We start from the raw sequence: 24631 nt of genomic DNA, 5'->3' as shown, positions 1-24631 counted from the left end.
TCGGACTGTTAAATGAAGGCTGACAAGGATGGGGAGGAGCCCTTTGAAGTCCAACGAGACGGACAGATGGATTGTAACAGAAAGTTAGTTTGGTAAACAATGCATCTTAAAGTAAACAAGTCCTGGAACAAAAGACATCCCAATTTACTGGAGTTTGCTGAAGACTTATTGGTATGGATTTAAGGGTGTTAAGCAAAATCAAAGGAGCAAGATTGCAGTTTTGGTATGCTTCTAATCTAATATTAATCCTCTTATTAGAACTAAGAGGATTGGTTAGACTGTGAGTCAATGATGTGAATAATTATTACTGAATGGAAGTAATACTGTTGAAATGACTAACCAGGTGATAATGTGAACCGAACATTCTCTAGAGTGAAGTCTATTGTTTGTTCTTTGTGTTCCAGAACACCCTGAAGGCTTATCCCTGTGGCTCTGACCACACCCCCAGTCCAATGGCCAGCAGGGTGCCCATAGAAGCTGAGGCAGTGTTGGATAGCCCGTCCGCCCGTCTCACTGCTGTGGCTGTCAGTGTGAGGGCAGGGCACACAATTGCCTTTTTAGGAGACTCTAAAGGGAATTTGCACAAGGTATGCCAAGTTACAGTAGGTTATGAAGCATGTTTGAGTTAATACATGAGATTTAGATCAAGATAGCAGTTTTTCAGACATACTTCTACTCAAATGGAGCTAGACATCGTTTAGTAGCGTTGTTAAAGCCGTTGCCAGGGGAGGTGGGGGAGCCCTCCTCTCCTCAGCCCTCCTTCCTCAGCCCTCCACCCCTCGGCCTTCCTCATCTCTCCACCCTCAGCCCTCCTTCCTCAGCCCTCCACCCCTCGGCCTTCCTCATCTCTCCACCCTCAGCCCTCCTCTCCTCAGCCCTCCTTCCTCATCTCTCCACCCTCAGCCCTCCTCGTTCAGCCCTTCTCTCCTCAGCCCTCCTCGTTCAGCCCTTCTCTCCTCAGCCCCAGACAGAACAGAAGAGAGGGCTTTGAGTCCCTCAGCATGCAGCCCACTGAAGTTACCCGTTTTAAAAGGATTATCTCATCTGTGTACACCAAATTCCACAAACAGCATTCAGACACACACACGTGCAAATGCATGCGTGAACACACACACACACACACACAATGTGGGTACCATCTGCAGGTTTCTAAACCATTGTGTCAGCTCGCTAAGATGTTCTGAGAGTCCACTTGACAAACCAAAGAGATTCCTACAGCACTGCGTTCACTGGAGGCTTATAGAGGCCGACATCAAATCTATGCTAATCTCATTAAACTCAGGTAACTTGAGAGTTTGAGGGCTTATGATTCACTTAGGAAAAGGTGTCTTGGTATCCTCCAGATTAGATTTACTGACTGACAATCAAATTAACTGTTCTCTTCCCAATACAATCCTGTAGATAGTGCAAATGCACCTTTAATTTGCTTTTAGCCACATATTCCTAGCCACAAATGTCACTTCTCTTTTTCAGTTGCCTTTCAGTCGGTCACTCTGTATAACATACTATGGGGAGTCAACGACCAATCCTATTCACCTGAAGCAAACGGAAATCATGGCCAATGGGCCAATGGATGCTGAGCGCGCCCTCGAAAGCCCCTCCTGGGGTCGCGTGTAACGACTTCCGCTGAAGTCGGCTCCTCTCCTTGTTCGGGCGGTGTTCGGCGGTCTACGTCACCGGCTTTCTAGCCATAGCCGCTCCATTTTTTATGTATCCATTTGTTTTGTCTTGTTCCCTGCACACCTGGTTTTCATTCCCCAATCAATCTACATGTATTTATTCCTCTGTTCCCCATCATGTCTTTGTGTCAGATTGTTTGTGTTACGTGTGTCTTGTTGACGCACCAGACTAGCTTGTTTTTCCCGTGTTATTTTTCACGACGATGTTTATTGTTAAAAATAATTATTGTGACTGTTTTGCGCGTTTTGCCTAAATAAAGTGTGCGCCTGTTCACAAATCTCTGCTCTCCTGCACCTGATTTCGCTACCAGTACGCACACATCTGACATCGCGAGAGAAACTCTGAAATAAAATAACTAAAATCTCATGTGGTTTCACAATGAAAATTAAAAGATACTCACGAGTGCTGTCCTATTTCCTTGGGTGGAAACACACTCAGGAGGCCTTGGCTCAGACCAGTTGTGTGACCATTGTCTCCGGCTGGGGTCAACTTCCATTGGGAGTCGGGCTGACTTTGTGTAGAAGATTGGTGGATAGAGTAGAGCCCAGCCAAGTGAGGCTCATTCCGGTTTCTCTGGCAGTGTTCAGAGTTAGGATTCCTGGGATGATATACTATCCCTGAATGGCTCTGGAGTGTTTTCAGAGTGTGAATCGGATGACATCAGTCCGGGCCAGCCTGAAGCCCTGGCTTTGGATTTGACAGGGGAGAGTGTTGGTGTTGAACGTGGCTTTGATGGTGTTTTCTCCCCCCCAGTGGAGTTCTTCCAGTTCAACAGTTTGCTGTGTGTCCTCCTCCTCCTTTTCTTGGCGTCAATGGTCCGTGTTTTAAACAAGCTGCTCACACTTCTCTGGCTATTGCAGCAATTGGTTAATGTCCATAGATATAAAGGATGGATATGTTCATGTGCTGTACTATATTTCCTGTCCTCTCCATCTCCGCCATCATTTCTATAGTGGTGGAGGCGTCTTTGGCACTGGTGTGGTGCCAGGGGATCAGGGTATTGGCTTATCTGGACAATTGGCTGGTCGTAGCAGAGTTGAGGGAACTTGTGGAGCTCCACACTGCCACGCTGGTTTCCCATATTCAGTCTCTGGGGTTCATAGTGAATCATAAGACTCCGGCTCAGCGCATTGTTTCTGAGTCTCGCTCCGGACTCGGTTCTGAAACGTATTTTTGTCCCAACAGAGGAGAGTCACATTCTGGATCTTGGGCACTCAGTGCCTTTTCTCTGTGCCTGCGGTTATTGGATCTGATGGCCTCTATATGGTGGCTCTGGGACTTGATGTATTGATGTGTCTGTTTCAGCGCTGGGTGATAACAGGATGGTGGTGGCTACATCAACATGCCGGGAGGGACGCGGTCATTCTCTCTGGACTGTTATCTGCTCATATGGACCAGTGTGCATTTCCTGTTGCTCAGGGTGACGTATCTTCCCAGATTTCTCAACGTGGGTGAGGATCTACATTCCAGGGGGGGTGATCCTACCTCTACGGAGTGGAGAGTGCACCACTTAGTGGTGGCCCAGATATGAGACCGGTTCGTCAGAGTCGACGTAGATCTTATGCATCGTGAGAACACACATTGTTGTCTGTTCTTCTCAATAAGGTATCCAGGCACTCCATTGGGAACGGACGCGTTGGCACATCACAGGCCTCGGATAAGGTTCTATGCATTTCTCCAGTGAACCTGATTCAGGCCATTGAAGATAGGGTCCATCAGGAGGATCTGTTTTCGATTTTGGTGACTCCTCCTTGCCCCAGACAACCCTGGTTCCCAGAGATCATCCGCCTGTTGGGCTGCGTTATTGGATCTATTGTCCCAGGCGCACGGGTCTGTGGGTTTGGACCCTGAATGATTGAATTTGTCGGCTTGGGGTTTACCCTTGAATGTGATTATGACTGCGTTTGAGAGTTGGTGTCAGGGTAAAGGAGGTTATCCTTTTTCGGAGCTCTTTTGGTGGACATTTTGAAATTCTTGCAAGAGATTTTTGAGCAGTGCCTTTTTCCACATTGAAGGTTTATATGGCAGCCATCTCGGTATGTCATGTAGGGATTGATGGCTCTACCTCATGGTCTCATCCTCTGGTGGTGAATGAATGAATCTCTGTTTGAACCAAAGGAGTCTGTGGACCTGAAGGTTCTTCCTACAAGACTGCCCTGCTCATGGTCTTGGCGTCGGTCAATCGCATTTGGAATTTCCACGCTCAAAACACCCTTCCTGTTTTGAGTTTGCACCTGGCGACTCCAAGGTGAGGTTACGTCCTAATGCAGCTCTTGCTCCAATGGTTATACCTATGTCTTACAGGTCCCTGGCTTTCTAGATGTTCCCTGGCTTTCAAGCTGTTCCCTATCTCACCTCCTCTGTTTGCTTCCAGTGAACAATGGAGGTTGCATGGCCTGGGTCCGGTGCAGACTACGCACATATATGGACAGGAACAAGGAGATCCGCATTTGTGACCAGCTTTTTTTGTTTCCCTAATCCAGCTTGGGGTAGGGCACTTTCTAAGCAGAGTCTTTCTCCTTCGATTGTGGAAGCCATTTCCCTGGCGTGTGACAGCAAAGGACAAGGGTTGCCTAGCACTGCATGTGTGCTCACTCCATTAGGGGTGTGGAGGCTTCTTGGGCATTGTTCAAGGGCATGAAGATTGGTGATATCTGTGCTGCAGCGAGTTGGGGGTTCCCCACATACCTTTGTGAGGTTTTATCGCTTGGTCATAGGTGCTCCCAGTGTGTCTCATAGTGTTCTTATGGCTGGGTCCAGGAGTGGATGTTAAGGCAGCGAGCAGATTATTTATTTATCTGGGTTACCACAGTTTCCTTTGGGTTTGAGCCTTGGTCTGCCGTGGTTCGTCGATAACGCATTATCAAGTCACAGCAGGTGCCCTGTTGTCTTGGACTTGCGGTTCCTTGTGTGTGTTCTGGCATTCCAGACTCCTCAGGTCTCGGTGTGAGCCTTTTAGGAAACCGGTAGGGTTTATGGACTTGGTCGATGTTAGGCAGCATTTTGATCGGGTTATCACAGTTTTCCTGCAGGTTTTAGCCTTGGGCTGCCGTAGTTCATCGACTCTGGCCGTTGCTATGCAGCGTGCGTGTGCGCTTTACCAGGTCACGACCCCTATTTGGAGCCGGTGGAAACTGTGTGGGCTGCCGTGGGCCTCCTAGTTTGGTACCCTCTGAGCCAGTTTGGGGTGTGATTTTATGTCTAAAAGGGAACGTACAGTTATGAATATAACTATGGTTCCTTGAAGGAGGGAACGAGGTATAACAAATTTTGTCCCCGTGCCGTCAGGGGGTTTTCACACACAGTACATATAAAACGTACAGTACACACTCAGCACATACAGAACATATGTTCCCTGAAGGAGGGGATGAGGTATAACATACTATTGGGAGTCCAACAACCAATCCTATTCACCTGAAGCAAACTGAAATTACGCTCAACGGGCCAATTAATGCCGAGCTCGTCCTCGGAAGCTGGGCCTCTCTGGTTATAATGCCACAAAATAGCCGCATGTGCCCACTCCCTCAAATCGTTTGGAGAACATATCCTTTCTATTTTATTCAGCTTTGTTCAATTGTATTCTTCATACTATAAAATAATGCCACAGACTTCTAAGCAAATCTTGTCAGCTAAATGAACTAGTGTAGCCCTATGTGTGGAAGCCGGGAGATGCTAGATGTGTGTACATTAATTAACGGTCAATTACCCTGAGACCAACAGTTATTTGCTTGACAATCACCGTGTGACGAAATTTTGTGACGGCCACAGCCCTACTTGGAAATGATTGATAGTTTACGACAGTAACCATCTGCTTCCTTCCAGGTGTTTCTAGGCTCTGGAGGTAGGGTGGAGATGTACTCCTCCATACTCATCCAGCCCAACTCACCCATCAGCAGTGACCTCCTCCTGGACCAGATGGAGACTTACATCTACATCATGACCAGCACAATGGTTAGTCTGAGTGGACGCCACACAGCAAAACACAGCTCAAACACATCATTGCTAGCTACTTGACTCTCCGAATATAGGGCAGGAGGGTAGCCTAGTGGTTAGAGCGTTGGACTAATAACCGGAAGGTTGCAATATAGGGCAGGAGGGTAGCCTAGTGGTTAGAGCGTTGGACTAATAACCGGAAGGTTGCAATATAGGGCAGGAGGGTAGCCTAGTGGTTAGAGCGTTGGACTAATAACCGGAAGGTTGCAATATAGGGCAGGAGGGTAGCCTAGTGGTTAGAGCGTTGGACTAATAACCGGAAGGTTGCAATATAGGGCAGCCTAGTGGTTAGAGCGTTGGAGAAGGTTGCAATATAGGGCAGGAGGGTAGCCTAGTGGTTAGAGCGTTGGTGGTTAGGGTAGCCTAGTGGTTAGAGCGTTGGACTAATAACCGGAAGGTTGCAATATAGGGCAGGAGGGTAGCCTAGTGGTTAGAGCGTTGGACTAATAACCGGAAGGTTGCAATATAGGGCAGGAGGGTAGCCTAGTGGTTAGAGCGTTGGACTAATACCGGAAGGTTGCAATATAGGGCAGGAGGGTAGCCTATCGTTGGACTAATAACCAGAAGGTTGCAATAATACCGGAAGGTTGCAATATAGGGCAGGAGGGTAGCCTAGTGGTTAGAGCGTTGGACTAATAACCGGAAGGTTGCAATATAGGGCAGGAGGGTAGAGTGGTTAGCGTTGGACTAATAACCGGAAGGTTGTGGTTAGAGCGTTGGACTAATAACCGGAAGGTTGCAATATAGGGCAGGAGGGTAGCCTAGTGGTTAGTGGTTAGCCTAGCGTTGGACTAATAACCGGAAGGTTGCAATATAGGGCAGGAGGGTAGCCTAGTGGTTAGAGCGTTGGACTAATAACCGGAAGGTTGCAATATAGGGCAGGAGGGTAGCCTAGTGGTTAGAGCGTTGGACTAATAACCGGAAGGTTGCAATATAGGGCAGGAGTAGAGTGGTTAGCGTTGGACTAACCGGAAGGTTGTGGTTAGTGGAGAGCGTTGGACTAATAACCGGAAGGTTGCAATATAGGGCAGGAGGGTAGCCTAGTGGTTAGAGCGTTGGACTAATAACCAGGAGGGAAGGTTGCAATATAGGTTGCAGGAGGGTAGCCTAGTGGTTAGAGCGTTGGACTAATAACCGGAAGGTTGCAATATAGGGCAGGAGTGGTTAGCCTAATAGTGGGTGGTTAGAGCGTTGGACTAATAACCGGAAGGTTGCAATATAGGGCAGGAATCGTTGGACAACTAAGAGGTTGCAATTAGGCAGGAGTGTAGCCTAGTTTTTCCGGAAGGTTGATAGGGCAGGAGGGTAGCCTAGTGGAATGCTAATGAAGGTTGCAATATCAGGAGGTAGCAGGTTAGAGCGTTGGACTAATAAGAAGGTTGTAGTTGGTTGCCTTTTGTCTGTTGGCACTCTCCCTTTTAGATTAGAAAGCCTGGCCAGGAAACACAATTATAGCACCTCTATGGCTTCATTGTCCGTGTATATACTGAGTACAGCTGTTCTTAAGAAAGGGATGTGTGGGTAACATTTCAGGTGGAGAAGCGGCCGGTGGCAGAGTGTGGAGATCACCTGGACTGTCAGTCCTGTCTCTCAGCCCGAGAGCCTTACTGTGGCTGGTGTGTTCTGGAGGGCAGGTGAGGAAGCACCAACTGAGAATTCTATTTCTATACCACAGAGAGTCAAGTTAATAGAAGTTAACTTCTCACTTGTTCCTCTCTTTGGACCTATGTTCCACCCCTCACCCCCACATCCCCCTGTGATGTCAGGTGTGGCCAGCGTTCCCAGTGCAGTCGGGGGGCTCTGCAGGGCCAGTGGCTGTGGAGCTTTGACCAGCAGCAGCAGTGTCTCAGTATCCAATCCCTAAGCCTGTATAACATCAGCCTTGGAGTGAAGAAAGACGTAAGACATGAGAAGAGCAAGATACAGTGATTGTTTTGAGCTTTAAAAAAATGATGAATACCCTTTGACACCTGTCTGTCCCTTTCTTTCTTTCTTTCTTTCTTTCTTTCTTTCTTTCTTTCTCTCTCTCTTGTTCTCTCTCGTTCTCTCTCTCTCTCTGTCTCTCTCTCGGTCTCTCTCTCTGTCTCTCTCTCTCTCTCTCTCTCTCTCTCTCTCTCTCTCTCTCTCTCTGTCTCTCTCTGTCTCTCTCTCTCTCTGTCTCTCTCTCTCTCTCTCTGTCTCTCTCTCTCTCTCTCTCTCTCTCTCTCTCTCTCTCTCTCTCTCGGTCTCTCTCTCAGATTGCTGTTTCAGTGAAGGGGTTGCCCAGTCTAGTGGAAGGCGAAGAATACAAATGTTTCTACCAGGATGTGGAAAGTTCTGCCAACGTCACAGACACTGGTGTGACCTGCCTTTCCCCCGACACCAGAAGGCTGCCTCTTATTGGCCAAGGAGAAGGTGAGTGACATTGGTGGGAGACCAATAGGACATTACAATGCAAAATGATTCCACTCTCATTCTCAATTATCACCATAGTTAACTATCCTACTAATGTCGTCTCCTACTCAGACTCCGTGACCGTCCCTCTGTCCCTTCGCTTCCTCAATGTGACAGTGGCTGCTTGGGAGTTCACCTTCTTTGACTGTGGTGTGGTCCAACAGCTCTCTGGAGGCATGCCGTAAGTTAAAATGCTGACATTTTACCTCAATACAATTGTATTTATCTCCCTGTTAACCTCTCACGGTCTCCGTCTTCTCTCTGTTTTCAGGTGCAGAGGGTGTGTGAGCAGTCGCTGGGGCTGTAACTGGTGTATTCACCAGCACTTCTGCACCCCCAACACTTCCTGTGATGATGGAGTCACAATTTACAACAAACACGTAAGTCCACCTACGCTTATCAGTCAGTGCAGTTACAGGACTGCTAGCTGGAACGTACTATATCTACTAACCAGCCTTTGCTTTGTAGAGAAACTGGTAACTGCCCTAGGGTAACTGTTAGTTCATTCATGTCTTGTCGTATTCCATTGTATCTGTTTTTAGTTGTTTTTTTGTAAACATTTAGTTTTTTTTGTGATGTCAGTCTTATTTGCATATATTTCTTGCCTATCCTGTCGTTTTACTGTCGTTCCCTCATCTCTCCTTCTCTGGTCATGTTGTTACCATCTCAAGTTGAAACCACCAACAGCCACTCCCCCAGCAACCAAACAATCTGATACTGTAACTCCAACTGTTCTGGCTACTCCAACACTCTCATACACAGAGGTATCTGTTAGGACCACTCCCCCAGTCCCAGCCAGCACGGATGTTCTCTTAGCCACTCTCCCCACCACCCCCGAGCCCACTGCAGTCCCCACCACCCTCTCACAAACCATCGCCACCACCACATTTTCAACCACACTGGCCACCCAGGCTACGACTGCACTGGAAGTGACAACCAGTCTGCAGGCAGGGGCCATCGCAGAAGAGACCAAAGTGGAGGGAGATGGAGACGGGAGTCTCTCCAGGACTACTGGTGGAACAGAGCAGACAACAGTCACCAGGGTTGAGCTGCTAGACTGGCCCGAGGTTCTAGAGATGTTTCCTAGTAGTACTGCTGGACTGACTGGCCTCACTGGGATGGAGCCCTCGTCCCCTGACACCACCTCAACCATCTCCAGTGTTGTCCCCCTGTTAGTGGACCTGCCCACTGGCTCTGACAGGGATGAGGTCCCCCTTGCCCCCTTCCAAAGTACAGCCTCACCCCCCTGGACCGGGGAATGGGACAAGGGGGAGGGAGAGACCGAGACAAAGATGGACACTGCAACATCCTCTGCCACAGTGCCCTCTGGAGTTGATGAACCAAACCAGCCCTCTCAATCATTTACCCTCATACCTGTCCCTGAGTCTGAGTCTTCACCAGACTACCAGTCTGACTCCTTTGCTCTGCTGGTGAGTGGGCCAGGGCTTCCACTGCCAGAGGCTGTCTAGCTGATGCACCCAGTACAAGACATGCGTTTAATCAGATAAGTGCATTTGCATTGTGTTAAATAGGTTACTCTTAATATGATCCCAAATTCCTACCCTCTTATTTATGTCATGATATGTGTGATGTGTGTAAACAGCATCACCATTATGTTGTGTGTTTTGAGTGTCATTGAAGTCAACTGGCAATGCTTTGGAGCTCAAGCCATCAAAACATGGCTGTCTTCAGTTCACACGAAACCTGCTGTTTTTTGTTTTACACCATGTTTGTCAGTGTTTCTTTGTTATTTTCCTCGATCTCATGTTATAGACCTTTAGACTATAGAGCAACATTTTGGAGTGGGATTAATTGTTAATTGTTCTAACAGTAAATCTGGTTTAAAGCAGCAATTATAGTTTGGAACAATAACAAAGTGTCCCTGTTTTGGTCAACAGATGAGGGATGTGGCTGAGAGAAGCCACTCTCATATTCATAGACAGCTATGAATGCATGGACTGACCATCCGTGACGTAAAAACATATAGTTTTAGCCATGTTTTGAGGTTATATAGTGTTTTTTAAATTTTATTTACTTTGTTTAAAAACATTGGGGTAAAACAAGCTTATGTTTGGGTTCTGATGGGATACGACAGTTGAATTTAAGTTCATGAGGCATTTATAAGTTATATTTTTCAAGAATAAAGGGGTACATATCATTCATTTATAAGTCAACAACATGTATGTAGCAAGTGCAGAACGGCCCTTTTAATGACTGAAACTGACGAGACATCACCTGGGGATGTAGGATGCTGTTAAGTGTGATGTCCCCTGTGTGTGTGTCCTGTAACATGTCCTATAATGTGAGTAGGACTGCCCGTGTGTGGAGAAGGTCCAGGGCTCCTCTCTACTTCCTGTTAATGTGGAGCGGAAGATCACTCTGGTGGGGCGCCACCTTCACCTCTTCCAGGTGGGTGAGGAATGCTGGCTGAGGGTTTACTTGTCTTCAGGTGCGTTGTGTGTGAAATGCGGTCTGTATGTCATCTACTGGCGTGTGCCTGTGTGTGATCAGGATGAGGGTCTGGACTATGAGTGTGTCCTGACCATCGAGGGGCGGTCAGTGGTGGTGGACGCGTACGTGGAGACAGAGGACACCCAGCCCTCTCTCTACTTCATCACCTGCCAGCTACACCAGGTCACTCTCTATTCAATATCAGATTATGTGGTCTTGCAAAAATGCTGTTAATTTGAACAGTGTTTGTCTGTCTGTTTCATGTTTTTTGAAGGGTGATATTTCAGCTATGCAGGAAAGCTATGATTACGTTCAAGGCTAAGACTGACTTATTTTGTCATGTTGTTGCAGTATGCCTATACTGCCTTTGCGGAGGAGTACGATGCCGTGATCAATGTGAGGAGGAGAGACACCTTTCAGATTGATAGTGCTGACGACCTTCATGGTAGGTTACAAAGGAGAAGACCTATTGATGTAGATCTGTGCTGTTGGGTCGTTGACTTCTGGTATCCTCTCTGTTCCAGTGACGTTGTTTAACTGCTCTGTGGGCCGGTCAGACTGCAGCCGGTGTCGTATGGCTGATCAGAAGTACGGCTGTGTGTGGTGTGAGGGAGCTCGTTCCAGATGCAGTTACCGGGACTCCTGCGCTGGCGAGATCAAGCAGTCCTGCCCAGCACCCGTCATCCACTTAGTGAGGCTTGATTTGGGTCATTGTCCTTTCATGTGTTTTCGTCTTCAGACAGTGAAATAGACTCGTTTGTTGACTTCTCCACGACTGTTGCAGATGGAGCCCATCTCTGGACCAGTAGATGGTGGTACTGTGGTGACCATCTCAGGCTCCAATCTGGGACAGAAAGCTGAAGACATCCAGTACTCTGTCACTTTAGCTGGTGTCCCCTGCACGGTCATCAACAGCAGATATGAGATCTCCTCTAGGTAATGTTCTTCTCATGCAAATACGTTAAATTTTTTCTACATTCTGCATCTCTAGTTGTATCTGCATCTCTAGTTGTATCTGCATCTCTAGTTGTATCTGCATTCAGAGTAGTAACCTGCTTTGATCCTCCATTGTTCTGTAGGATTGTGTGTGAGACCACAGCCAGTGGGGGACAGAAGAGTGGCCAGGCCTCAGTCGAGGTGAGAGGAGGAGGGCTTGGACTCTCCAGTCAAAGGTTCAGCTTCCAGGTATCTATGACAGACTTTGTTATCTTCTATTAAAATGCTGATCTAGCCGAGTGGACAATACTGGCCCTCAAATGAAGTATGATAAAGTTTTCTTTTCTAATGCCCTTTCTCTTCTTCTCAGGACCCAGTTCTGTTGGGGATAGCCCCTCGTAAGGGGCCCAAGGCTGGGGGCTCTGCACTGACCGTAATGGGCCAGAGCCTGAAGACTGGACACCTCAGTGAGGTCAGCGTGCTGATTGGAGGAGTCCCATGCCTGATGTGAGTCTCTTACGTATCTGTAACATTCAGTCACCAGATAAAACAGTGGTGTCTGCGTTATGTGAGAGAATTCATCATTCATTTGTCAGTTTCCTCAATAAAAGCCCTGTAACATTCTGTAGCGGTAGTTGTGATATCTGGTTCAACTCATTCTCTAGCTCCTCGGAGGTCAAGGATGACCAGATTACATGTTTGACTGGAGGCAGCAACAGAACTGGAGCACATGGAATCACTGTCCGATTTGGTAGAGCAGAGCGCCATCTAGAGGGAGACATTTACTATTACACCTCAGACCCTAACGTAACCATGGCTACACCCTCCAAAAGCTTTCTCAGGTGAGTGGAACACTGTCACTCACAACACATTGTGTCAGAAATATATACCATTTTGTTATTAAAGTCTTCTCTCTGTGTGTCCAGTGGTGGAAGACTGATACGTGTGTCCGGACAAAACCTGGATGTAGTCCAGGAGCCCAGAATCCGGGTGACCGTTAGTCCTCTGGAGTCCCTCTCTCCGAGGAAGAACAGGAGGACGAGGAGGAGCAGCAGAGATGGAGAGAGTAGAGTGAGACGTAGAGAAATCCCACTCAAGAGGCAAAGACGGATAGTTCCCGAACCAGACTGTCCTGAAGACATGCTCTGTGTTGTCAAACAGGTCAACTGGAAATGTGTTGAGTCCTCTAATATGATGTTCAGTTGTCTCCTTGCTTCCATTGAGGGATAGACACTCTTTTCTTTGATAATGTCCTGTGATGTATCACCGTAAAGTTGAGAATTCACTGCTTTCCCTAAATAGCAAATGGCAAAACATCCTTACTCTTTTTGCTGCAAAAAATATCACGTTTCTATGTGCTTGATCAAAAATAAACTCCTCTGTCTCATCTCTCCCTCTCCAGTTTATAAATCAACTCCTCTGTCTCATCTCCCCCTCTCCAGTTTGAGACGCGCTGTGCCGTGAGCAGCTCCTCTCTGATGCTGTGCCCTACGCCTGCCGTGGGGACGGAGGCCCACAGTGCCCGGGTCAAGGTGGACTTCCTACTGGATAACCTGCACTTTGACTTCAGCGCTGTGGGCAGCGGTGCTTTCAGTTACGAGCTCAACCCCATCCTAATCCCACTGAACCAGAATGACCCCAGCAAACCCTACCAGCACAAACCTGGCAGCATCATCTCTGTGGAGGTGTCTGCTACATCCCATCTCAACTACCATAACAGCTTCTGCAACAGTTTTTCAGAGCCTATGAGTGTTGTCTGTTTTTGTCTAATAACAGTATGGTTCTGAATCAGGGGGAGAACCTGGACCTGGCCATCTTTAAGGAGGAGGTGGTGGCTCTGATCGGGGATGGGGTGTGCTCGGTGAAGACCTTGACCCATAACCACCTCTACTGTGAGCCTCCATCCCAGCAGCCCTCAGTGATGGCCAGCAAGAAGCAGGAGGGCGTGGATTCTCTCCCCGAGTTCACTGTACGTCCTCACTCCTTGGGTTACCACTGTTGAAATTGGAAATCAGAGAGGGCACGTCTTACATTCTGGAGGATAGTCACACCTGTAACTCTGAATGTGATGAGTAATGCTGTTAATGGATGATCTAGTGACTAGAGTTGTGGTGATAGTAGGGTTGAGATGTACAGTATAAAACACATCAATCCTCCCACTCTAAAATCCATCGCTGTCTTGTCCCAGGTCCAGATGGGCAACCTGAACTTCTCCCTGGGCAGAGTGCAGTATGACACCCAGGTCCAGTCCACCTTCCCCCTGGAGGCCCAGGTGGGCTTGGGGGTGGGGGCCTCCATCGTAGCCCTCATCGTCCTCATCATAGTGCTCATATACAGGTGGGTGTGGGGGTGGGGCCTCATCATTGTCCTCATCATAGTGGTCCTATACAGGTGGGTGTGGGGCCTCCATCGTAGCCCTCATCGTCTTCGTCATAATGCTCATATATAGGTGGGTGTGGGGGTGGGGCCTCCTCATTGTCCTCATCATAATGCTCATATACAGGTGGGGGTGAGGCCTCCTCATTGTCCTCATCATAATGCTCATGTACAGGTGGGTGTGGGGGTGGGGCCTCCATCGTAGCCCTCATTGTCCTCATCATAATGCTCATATACAGGTAGGTGTGGGGCCTCCATCGTAGTCCTCATCGTTCTCGTCATAATGCTCATATACAGGTGGGTGTGGGGCCTCCATCATAGCCCTCATTGTCCTCGTCATAATGCTCATATACAGGTGGGTGTGGGGCCTCCATCATAGCCCTCATCGTCCTCGTCAGAATGCTCATATACAGGTGGGTGTGGGGCCTCCATCGTAGTCCTCATCATAGTGCTCATATACATGTGGGGGTGGGGCCTCCATCATAGCCCTCATCGTCCTCGTTATAATGCTCATATACAGGTGGGTGTGGGGGTGGGGCCTCCATTATGGCCCTCATCGTCCTTGTCATAATGCTCATATACATGTGGGGGTGGGGCCTCCATCATAGTCCTCATCGTCCTCATCATAGTGCTCATATATACAGGTAGGTGTGGTGCCTCCATCATAGTCCTCATCGTCCGCATCATAGTGCTCATATACAGGTGGGTGTGGTGCCTCCATCATAGTCCTCATCATCCTCATCATAGTGGTCATATACAGGTGGGTGCCGACACAGTCACTAGTCTACCAAGTATAAACCATTTCATCTGTTCAAAGTAATGCTCGGTATACTGGATGTGAGCTCTTCTGTCTGTCCATATGTCTCTCTGTCAGGAGGAAGAGCAAACAGGCCGTGAGGGACTACAAGAAGGTCCAGATTCAGCTGGAGAATCTGGAGACCAGTGTGAGGGACCGCTGCAAGAAGGAGTTCACAGGTATGAGAAAGCACCATAATCAATAAATTCACATATAAATGTTTTATTTCTTTATTTCATTTATATATAACCAGGTTTTTCTTGTTGAGATAAACATCTATATTTCAAGCGAGACCTGGACATAACAGCATCTTATATCTCAAAAACAAAAAAAGTGGACATAAATAAGGTGTTTTTTTTCAGGTGTGGGTTGCATATGCTGTTGCTAAAAAGAATGAGAATCTATCTCAATGTGGTTTGTTTCCCTCCCTCTTCCTCTGTGCAGACCTGATGACTGAAATGATGGACTGTTCCAGTGACCTGGTGGGTTCTGGTATCCCCTTCCTGGACTACAGGGCATATGCAGAGCGCATTTTCTTCCCTGGCCACCGGGAGTCGCCACTGAGGCGAGATTTGGACGTGCCGGAGTGCCGTAGACAGACGGTGGAGCAGGGGCTGGTTCAGTTGTCCAACCTCCTCAACAGCAAACTATTCCTCACCACGGTAACCTCAACTGACTCTGAATACGTATGATGTCCAGTCTCTTTTGTTGTTGACTGAACTTCGAACTACCTCAATGGCATTCAGACTCTACAACATCTATAGTAATATCATAGTAAAATCATAATGCATATATTTAATGCTTCTCTTTCACTGTGTCACTGTTTTGACCCCAGTTCATCCACACCCTGGAGATGCAGCGGACCTTCTCCCCTCGGGACCGGGCCTACGTGGCCTCCCTGCTCACCGTGGCCCTGCATGGGAAGCTGGAGTACTTCACTGACATCCTGAAGACTCTGCTCAATGACCTGGTGGTGCAGTACATGGCCAAGAACCCCAGACTGATGCTCCGAAGGTGAGGTGGATGATCTGTAGGATGTTCTCCTCAGTCTTGGTAATGACAGGCTTCTTGCGAGGTCTTCTAAAGTCTGTTGTGGATGGGTGTTCTTATCAATAGCAGACACATTCATATCGAATATGTTGTCCTCTTTCAGAACTGAGTCAGTGGTGGAGAAGCTGCTGACCAACTGGATGTCAATGTGTCTGTTTACCTTCCTGAGGGTGAGTCTCTCAGCCTGCCATGTCCCCATTCACCTCCTGTGTCTCCTCACTAAAGAGACAGAGGACCATGTCCCCATTCACCTCCCGTGTCTCCTCACTAAAGAGACAGATAACCATGCCCCCATTCACCTCCTGTGTCTCCTCACTAAAGAAACAGAGAACCATGTCCCTATTCACCTCCTGTGTCTCCTCACTAAAGAAACAGAGAACCATGTCCCCATTCAACCCCCTGTCTCCTTATTAAAGAGACAGAGAACCATGTCCCCATTCAACCCCCTGTCTCATCACTAAAGAGACAGAGAACCATGTTCCCATTCAACCCCCTGTGTCTCCTCACTATAGAGACAGAGAACCATGTCCCCATTCAACCCCCTGTGTCTCCTCACTAAAGAGACAGAGAACCATGTCCCCATTCAACCCCCTGTCTCCTTATTAAAGAGACAGAGAACCATGTCCCCATTCAACCCCCTGTCTCATCACTAAAGAGACAGAGAACAATGTCCCCATTTACCCCCCTGTGTCTCCTCACTAAAGAGACAGAGAACCATGTCTCTGTTTTGTGTTATTAGGACACTGCAGGGGAATCCTTCTACATGCTGTTCAGAGCCATTAAACACCAGGTGGACAAGGGACCGGTGGACGTTGTGACAGGAAAGGCCAAGTATACACTCAACGACAACAGGTTGCTCCGCGAGGATGTAGATTACAAAACCCTGGTGAGAGCAAAGCACACATAATCCCTGATGTCCCTTTACCATTAATACACATCTACATGCAAGGCTTTCAGTTGCATTACAAAGCAGAGGCTGGAAAGGAAGGAGTTGTGCAGCATGGTGAAGTAGTCCTAGTTTCAGGATAGTGGTATAATGATCCACCAATAACCTTTCAGACACTGAATGTCCTCATGCCAGCGACAGGCAACGGTGACATGCCCCAGACGGCTCCTGCCAAGGTGCTGGACTGTGACACCATAACCCAGGTGAAGGAGAAGCTCCTGGAGCAAGCATGGAAGAGCATGTCCTTCTCCCAGAGGCCCCACACAGACTCTCTCCACCTGGGTGAGCCTCCGCTACAGCTCTCTATCATTCACTGTTCAATATGAAAAGGTGACATCCTCGTCCACCCTGGCATGCCAGGTTGAAGTCAAGCCAAATAACATGTATCCAAGTTAATGGACATACTACAGAATTGACAAAGCCAACAGAATCCCTTCTTGGTCGTGTATTGTGTCCTTGATCAGAGTGGCGTGCGGGCACGGCAGGTCACCTGATTCTGTCTGACGAGGACCTGACGTCGGTGGTGCAGGGCTCCTGGAAACGCCTCAACACCCTGCAGCATTACAAGGTCAGATACAGCAGGCCAAACATCCCATCACATTATATCCCTCCCTATCCCCCTTAAAGGGATAGTTTGATATTTTGGCTATAAAGCCATTTTTTCTACTAACATGCTAGCTGCTCCTGCAGACTTTGTCATTGCGCAAACATCAGTTAGCAATGCCTCCAGAAACTACCTTGAAATTGCACACAGAGACATACAAATGGTATCCATGAATTTATCTGACTCTGGGGAAGTAGATAAAATGTGTAACAATCCCTTTAAACAGAATGACTAACTACATCACTTTAAAGTCTCCTTTTTGTTACTTTGTTAAAGATATACTTCTCCATAATGCAAACGCTGTGTCAGATTTCAAAAAAGCTTTATGGAAAAAGCACACCATGCAATTATCTGAGTACAGCGCTCAGGCACCAAAACAAGCCATAGAGATACCCACCATGTTGTGGAGTCAACAGAAGTCAGAAATAGCATTATAAATATTCACTTACCTTTGATGATCTTCATCGGAATGCACTCCCAGGAATCCCAGTTCCACAATAAATGTTTGTTTTGTTCGATAAAGTCCATCATTTATGTCCAAATACCTCCTTTTTGTTCACGTGTTTAGTTCACAAATTCAAATTCACGAGGCACTTAGTCCAGACGAAAAGTCAAACAAGTTATATTACAGTTTGTAGAAACATGTCAAACGATGTATAGAATCAATCTTTAGGATATTTTTAACATAAATCTTCAATAATGTTCCTTTGTCTTTAGAAATGAAAAGGAACGCAGGTCGCTCTCACGGCCGCAATCGGACCAAATTTACACTGTATCTTGGATAGGCAAAGACTTGAAAACCTACAAACCTCAGATTTCCCACTTCCTGGTTGGATTTGTTTCTAAGGTTTTTGCCTGCCATATGAGTTCTGCTATACTCACAGACATCATTCATACAGTTTTAGAAACTTCAGAGTGTTTTCTATCCAAATGTACTAATAATATGCATATCTTAGCTTCCGGGCCTGAGTAGCAGGGAGTTTACTCTGGGCACCTTATTCATCCAAGCTACTCAATACTGCCCCCAGCCATAAGAAGTTAACTTGATTTCATGATTTCACAAATGGTCTGCAGGTTCCAGATGGAGCCACTGTTGCACTGGTACCCCGGAACACCAAACACATCCACAATGACAGCCATGATTACATTCCTGGAGAGAGTGAGTCTGCACAATGACAGCCATGATTACACTCCTGGAGAGATTGAGTCTCAACTAATCTATAATCTACGGCAGCATGGTCATAGGATAGTGTTTAGCATCAATAGAACACAACAACCACATTCAGACAATTCATATATTTTGTTATGGTGTGATACTGTATAACTAGCAATGGTGTTTTTCTGAAGAAACAGCCCTTCAACTGTATTATGGGGGACCTTACCTCATCTACCAAGTCTAGGTCAGAGATGGCCTGCAGGGGCACTGTATGACCATGCGTGTTCCTCTGTCTTACAGAGACACCTATGTTGGACGATGGGGACGAGGGAGGCGTAAAGCTCTGGCACCTGGTGAAAGCCAACGAGGAGCCAGACCTTCCCAAACACAGGCGTGGCAGCCTGAGGGAGAGAGAGAGGGCCAAAGCCATCCCTGAGATCTACCTAACTCGCCTACTCTCCATGAAGGTGCCATAATGCACATGCAACACAATCCCACACACACAGGCTCACCCAAAAACAGTATTTGTAACAATTTACACTCAACATTTGCACATATTTATTCCCATAACTTCCTGCTCACCCTCCCAGGGCACACTGCAGAAGTTTGTGGATGACTTGTTCACAGTGATCCTGAGCACTAACCAGCCAGTTCCCATGGCTGTCAAGTACTTCTTTGACCTGCTGGATGAGCAGGCTCTGCAACACAACATCACAGACTCTGAGACCATCCACATCTGGAAGACTAACAGGTAACAACTCAGCACTACTACTGGTTCATTTGCTACTACTAGTGTTTCATATCTTTTATAATAACAGCAACCAATACAGATCAGGGCCTCGTCATTGAAGGAAAGGTTCACCCATTTTGAATGTTATATTGTTTTTGTGAACTTCTGAGTGATGTTATATCTATTCTCTGGGTCATTTCATGTTTTCATGTCTATCTGAGTTATTGGCGTTCAAGCAGGCAGAAATCCGGCCGATGTGACGAAGCACCGTGATAAAGTCTCTCTCACTACACTGGAAGTTGATAGGAATATGACTTTTAGATGGTGAAAACATCTATCATACATGTCAGATTTCAATACTGGCCAATGTTCTCAAAGTCAGTGTATATGTTACATTTACATTTACATTTAAGTCATTTAGCAGACGCTCTTATCCATATATGTGGAGAAACGTCTATTTTTCTCTAAAGTACGTAATGTTACGATTCCAAAGCTATACGATACTACAGATAGCAAGTTAATTCAAATCAAATCAAATGTTATGAGTCACATGCTCCGAATACAACAGGTGTAAAACGTACAGTAAAATGCTTACTTACGAGCCCCAAACCAACAATGCAGTTTTAAAAAATATGGATAAGAATAAGAAATCAAAAGTAACAAGTCATTAAAGAGCAGCAGTAAAATAACAATAGCGAGACTATATACAAGGGGTTACCGGTACAGAGTCAATGTGCAGGGGAACAGGTTAATAGAGGTAATATGCACATCAAATCAAATAAAATGTATTTATAAAGCCCTTCGTACATCAGCTGATATCTCAAAGTGCTGTACAGAAACCCAGCCTAAAACCCCAAACAGCAAGCAATGCAGGTGTAGAAGCACAGTGGCTAGGAAAAACTCAATAGAAAGGCCAAAACATGTAGGTAGAGTTATTAAAGTGACTATGCATAGATGATAACAACAGAGAGTAGCAGTGGTGTAAAAGAAGGGGGGATGCAAATAGTCTGGGTAGGCATTTGATTAGGTGTTCATGAGTCTTAGTGCTTGGGGGAGAAGCTGTTTAGAAGCCTCTTGGACATAGACTTGGTGCTCCGGTATGACTAGGGTGGCTGGAGTCTTTGACAATTTTTAGGGCCTTCCTCTGACACCGCCTTGTATAGAGGTCCTGGATGGCAGGAAGCTTGGCCCCAGTGATGTACTGGGCCGTTCGCACTATCCTCTGTAGTGCCATGCGGTCGAAGCCCGAGCAGTTGCCATACCAGGCAGTGATGCAACTAGTCAGGATGCTCTCGATGGTGCAGCTGCAGAACCTTTTGAGGATCTGAGGGCCCATGCCAAATCATTTTAGTCTCCTACGGTGGAATAGGTTTTGTCGGGCCCTCTTCACGACTGTCTTGGTGTGCTTGGACCATGTTAGTTCGTTGGTGATGTGGACACCAAGGAACTTGACGCTCTCAATCTGCTCCACTGCAGCCCCGTCGATGAGAATGGGGACGTGCTCAGTCCTCTTTTTCCTGTAGTCCACAATCATCCTCTTTGTCCTGATCACGTTGAGGGAGAGGTGGTTGTACTGGCACCACACGGCCAGGTCTCTGACCTCCTCCCTATAGGCTGTCTCATCGTTGTCGGTGATCAGGCCTATCACTGTTGTGTCATCGGAAAACTTAATGATGGTGTTCAAGTCGTGCCTGGCTGTGCAGTCATGAGTGAACATGGAGTACAGGAGGGGACTGAGCACGCACCCCTGAGGGGCCCCTGTGTTGAGGATCAGTGTGGTGGATGTGTTTTTACCTACCCTTTCCACCTGGGAGTGGCCCGTCAGGAAGTCCAGGATCCAGTTGCAGAGGGAGGTGTTTAGTCCCAGGGTCCTTAGGTTATTGATGAACTTTGAGGGCACTATGGTGTTGAATGCTGAGTCATTGAATAGCATTCTCACACAGGTGTTTCTTTTTTCCAGGTGGGAAAGGATCTTCTGTGGATCTGTTTGGGCAGTATGCACATTGGAGTGGGTCTAGGGTTTCTGGGATAATGGTGTTGATGTGAGCCATGACCAGCCTTTCAAAGCACTTCGTGGCTACAGGTGTGAGTGCTACGGGTCGGTAGTCATTCAGGAAGGTTATCTTAGTGCTCTTGGGAACAGACGCTATGGTGGTCTGCTTAAAGGATATTGGTATTACAGACCCGGACTGGGAGTGGTTGAAAATGTCAGTGAAGCTGTCATACTCGCAGTACACGTCCTGGTAATCCGTCTGGCCCTGCGGCCTTGTGAATGTTGACCTGTTTAAAGGTCTTACTCACATCGACTGCGAAGAGTGTGATCACAGTCTTCCGGAACAGCTGGTGTTCTCATGCATGTTTCTGTGTTATTTGCCTTGAAGCGAGCATAGAAGTAGTTTAGCTCGTCTGGTAGGTTCGTGTCACTGGGCAGCTCTCGGCTGGGCTTCCCTTTGTAGTCTGTAATGGTTAGCAAGCCCTGCCACATCCGACGAGCATCAGAGCCGGTGTAGTACGATTCGATCTTAGTCCTGTATTGACACTTTGTCTGTTTGATGGTTCGTCGGAGGGCGTAGCGGGATTTCTTATAAGCTTCTGGGTTCGAGTCCCGCTCCTTGAAAGTGGCATCTCTAGCCTTTAGCTCAGTGCGGATGTTGCCTGTAATCCATGGCTTCTGGTTGGGGTATGTACGTACGGTCACATAGGGGACGACGTCATCGATGCACTTATTGATGAAGCCAATGACTGATGTGGTGTACTCCTTAATGCCATTGGAGGAATCCCAAACAGTCATGCTTAACATCTGCTTAATCTGACTACTTTTTTATTGATCTAGTCACTGGTGCTCCCTGCTTTAATTTTTTATGGAATCAGGAGGATATAATTATGGTCAGATTTGCTAAATGGAGGGCAAGGGAGAGCTTTTTATGCATCTCTGTGTGTGGAGTAAAGGTGGTCCAGAGTTTTTTTTCCCTCTGGTTGCACATTTAACATGCTGATAGATATTTGGTTAAACAGATTTAAGTTTCCCTGCATTAAAGTCCCCGGCTACTAGGTGTGCCGCCTCTGGGTGAGCATTTTCTTGTTTGCTTATGGCGGAATATAGCTCATTCAATGCTGTCTTAGTGCCAGCCTCTGACTGTGGTGGTATGTAAACAGCTACGAAAAATACAGATGAAAACTCTCTAGGTAGATAGTATGCTCTACCTCAGGCGAGCATTAGCTCGAGACTTCCTTAGATATCGTGCACCAGCTGTTATTTACAAAATACATAGTCCGCCGCCCCTTGTCTTACCAGATGCCGCTGTTCTATCCTGTCGGTGCAGCATATAGCCAGCCAGCTGTATGTTGATAGTGTCGTCATTCAGCCACGACTCCATGAAGCATAAGATATCACAGTTTTTAATATCCTGTTGGTAGTTTAATCTTCCGCGTAGATCATCTATTTTGTTGTCCAAAGATTGCACGTTTGCTAGTAGAATGAAAGGAAGTGGGGGTTTATTCGATTGCCTACGAATTCTCAGAAGGCAGCCAGCCCCCCGGCCCCTTTTTCTCCGCCTCCTCTTCACACAAATCACGGGGATCTGGGTCCCGAGAAAGCAGTGTATCGTTCGCCTCAGCCTCGCCAGACTCGTTAAAGGAAAAAAATGATTCTGCCAGACCGTGGTGAAAAATCACAGTCCTGATATCCAGAAGTTATTTTCGGTCATAAGATACAGTAGCGACAATATTATGTACAAAACAAGTAAAAAAATAAGTTACAAACAACGCAAATAACCTACCAAAATAACACAATCGGTTTGGGCACATAAAACTTCTGCCTTCTTCTCCTGCTCCATCTTACTTACATTATTATTACAATTATCTCACATCTCAGAAAAGATTTGTAATGTTGAAGTTCTTGTTGAAGAAATTTGTGCTAATGTTAGATTTTTAAGCTTGCGCTCAATAGAATCCCATTCACTCCTTGAATGAGCTTGTCCCACAATAGCCCAGAATGCACCGGGTGGCCCATTGACGTAGCATGGGCAACATTACCCATCTTCTCGAAAATATATCTGCGATTGCGAATGTTAGACTACACTCTGTGAGGCACATTGGTCTACAGGTTGAACATGGTGAGATTGTAGACTCCTAAATTGATTGAGCTAATTGTTTGTTTTCCCACCAGTTTACCCCTGAGGTTCTGGATTAACATCCTGAAGAACCCTCAGTTCATCTTTGACGTTCAGGCATCAGACCACGTGGACGCTGTGTTGTCTGTCATAGCCCAGACCTTCATGGATTCCTGTACCATTGCAGAGCACAAGCTGGGCAGGGTGAGACAAACACGGAGAGGAGACATTACTGAGAAGGTTAAGGGCCTGGGGGAATGGAAGGTCTAGCAGAAATGAAGGGAGTAGAGATGCCAGGGGGGATTGAATGAAATAAAGAAGAATAGAGAGAGAGTACGAGAGCATGCAGGTTCTAAACACTCATGGAACCGTACTGTGTTTTGAGTAGAACATTTTATTTTTTCCTTCTAGGACTCTCCTATCAACAAGTTGCTGTATGCCAGAGATATCCCACGGTACAAGCAGATGGTAGAGAGGTGAGAATATGACCCTGGGCAAGGCAGAGAGGGCACAGCCAATCTGTCAGTGCCATGGAGCGGGCTCACTGAGCATGCAGGGATTCTTCTGGGGAGAGTCTGTCGGCTTGGCAGCACACACCACTGCCGTAGCTATATAGGGAACTCATGTCAGAAAAATTGTAATGTATTAATTTGCATGAAATTGATGAATTAGTGTTGTATGAGACATGGATAGCATATGGATATTATGAAGGGTGCAATAATCTCAGATTCCCATTCCTTCACTAACCCCCCCCCCCTCCTTTCAGATACTATGCTGACATCAGGCAAACCATTTCTGCCAGTGACCAGGAAATGAATTCTGCACTTGCAGAACTGTCTCGAGTATGTTACATTTTAAAATAACTACACCTTGGTGCATGTTTTGAGGTTAATATTGTGCTGTAGGTCTTAGGTTGTTTTTCTATAGATCACGTAGAAGTTCTGTACCAATGAATTTTTACTGAGTATTTCCACCTTATTTCTTTACAGAATTATGCTGGCGAGGTGAACTACCTTGTGGCCCTGCATGAACTGTATAAGTACATCAACAAGTACTATGATCAGGTGAGTCCTCCATTTCTATCAATCGAGGTTTTTCAGCCCCTTCCCCTTCCCATTTCCATTAGATGTTAAGCTAGCTGAGATAAACAAAAGCAATTGTCGGTCTTAAAGTAACTGTCCAGTGTTTCCAGATTTCTCTAATATGACCTATAATTAATTACAATATGAGTGAAATAGTTTTCCTTCCAAATAGTTTTGACTAAGTATGATAAAAAAGAAGCGAGTGGACCGCTGAGAATGACATCATGTTCTATAAGGAAATAGCAAGCATTTTTTAAATCGGTCTGTTTCAGATATACATGTTTTT

At 46.7% G+C, this 24631-nt stretch overlaps 1 protein-coding gene across 1 annotated transcript in view; it reads left to right on the top strand.

Moving 5' to 3' along the window:
* The window catches only part of LOC115132653 (plexin-B1-like), a 30509-nt gene that overhangs the window by 1722 nt on the left and 4156 nt on the right, over positions 1–24631 (top strand). Inside the window, exons 3-36 of the mRNA XM_065020906.1 lie at positions 405–587; positions 5503–5631; positions 7207–7307; positions 7440–7572; positions 7911–8067; positions 8179–8287; positions 8378–8486; positions 8778–9536; positions 10417–10515; positions 10618–10740; positions 10909–11002; positions 11082–11248; positions 11342–11493; positions 11637–11742; positions 11864–12000; positions 12159–12335; positions 12420–12654; positions 12936–13178; positions 13286–13462; positions 13682–13830; positions 14744–14844; positions 15110–15327; positions 15501–15679; positions 15819–15885; positions 16455–16601; positions 16775–16943; positions 17126–17229; positions 18340–18424; positions 18722–18888; positions 19012–19172; positions 23320–23467; positions 23675–23739; positions 24030–24105; positions 24253–24327. Of these exons, the coding sequence (XP_064876978.1) occupies positions 405–587; positions 5503–5631; positions 7207–7307; positions 7440–7572; positions 7911–8067; positions 8179–8287; positions 8378–8486; positions 8778–9536; positions 10417–10515; positions 10618–10740; positions 10909–11002; positions 11082–11248; positions 11342–11493; positions 11637–11742; positions 11864–12000; positions 12159–12335; positions 12420–12654; positions 12936–13178; positions 13286–13462; positions 13682–13830; positions 14744–14844; positions 15110–15327; positions 15501–15679; positions 15819–15885; positions 16455–16601; positions 16775–16943; positions 17126–17229; positions 18340–18424; positions 18722–18888; positions 19012–19172; positions 23320–23467; positions 23675–23739; positions 24030–24105; positions 24253–24327 (5301 nt within the window). The remainder of the gene's footprint in view (positions 1–404; positions 588–5502; positions 5632–7206; positions 7308–7439; positions 7573–7910; positions 8068–8178; positions 8288–8377; positions 8487–8777; positions 9537–10416; positions 10516–10617; positions 10741–10908; positions 11003–11081; positions 11249–11341; positions 11494–11636; positions 11743–11863; positions 12001–12158; positions 12336–12419; positions 12655–12935; positions 13179–13285; positions 13463–13681; positions 13831–14743; positions 14845–15109; positions 15328–15500; positions 15680–15818; positions 15886–16454; positions 16602–16774; positions 16944–17125; positions 17230–18339; positions 18425–18721; positions 18889–19011; positions 19173–23319; positions 23468–23674; positions 23740–24029; positions 24106–24252; positions 24328–24631) is intronic.

Source organism: Oncorhynchus nerka, linkage group LG7, assembly GCF_034236695.1.
Source record: "Oncorhynchus nerka isolate Pitt River linkage group LG7, Oner_Uvic_2.0, whole genome shotgun sequence".
In the NCBI taxonomy this organism is placed as follows: Eukaryota; Metazoa; Chordata; class Actinopteri; order Salmoniformes; family Salmonidae; genus Oncorhynchus; species Oncorhynchus nerka.
Note: the sequence above shows the minus strand (reverse complement) of the source record. Positions and strands in the feature narration are given on the sequence as shown.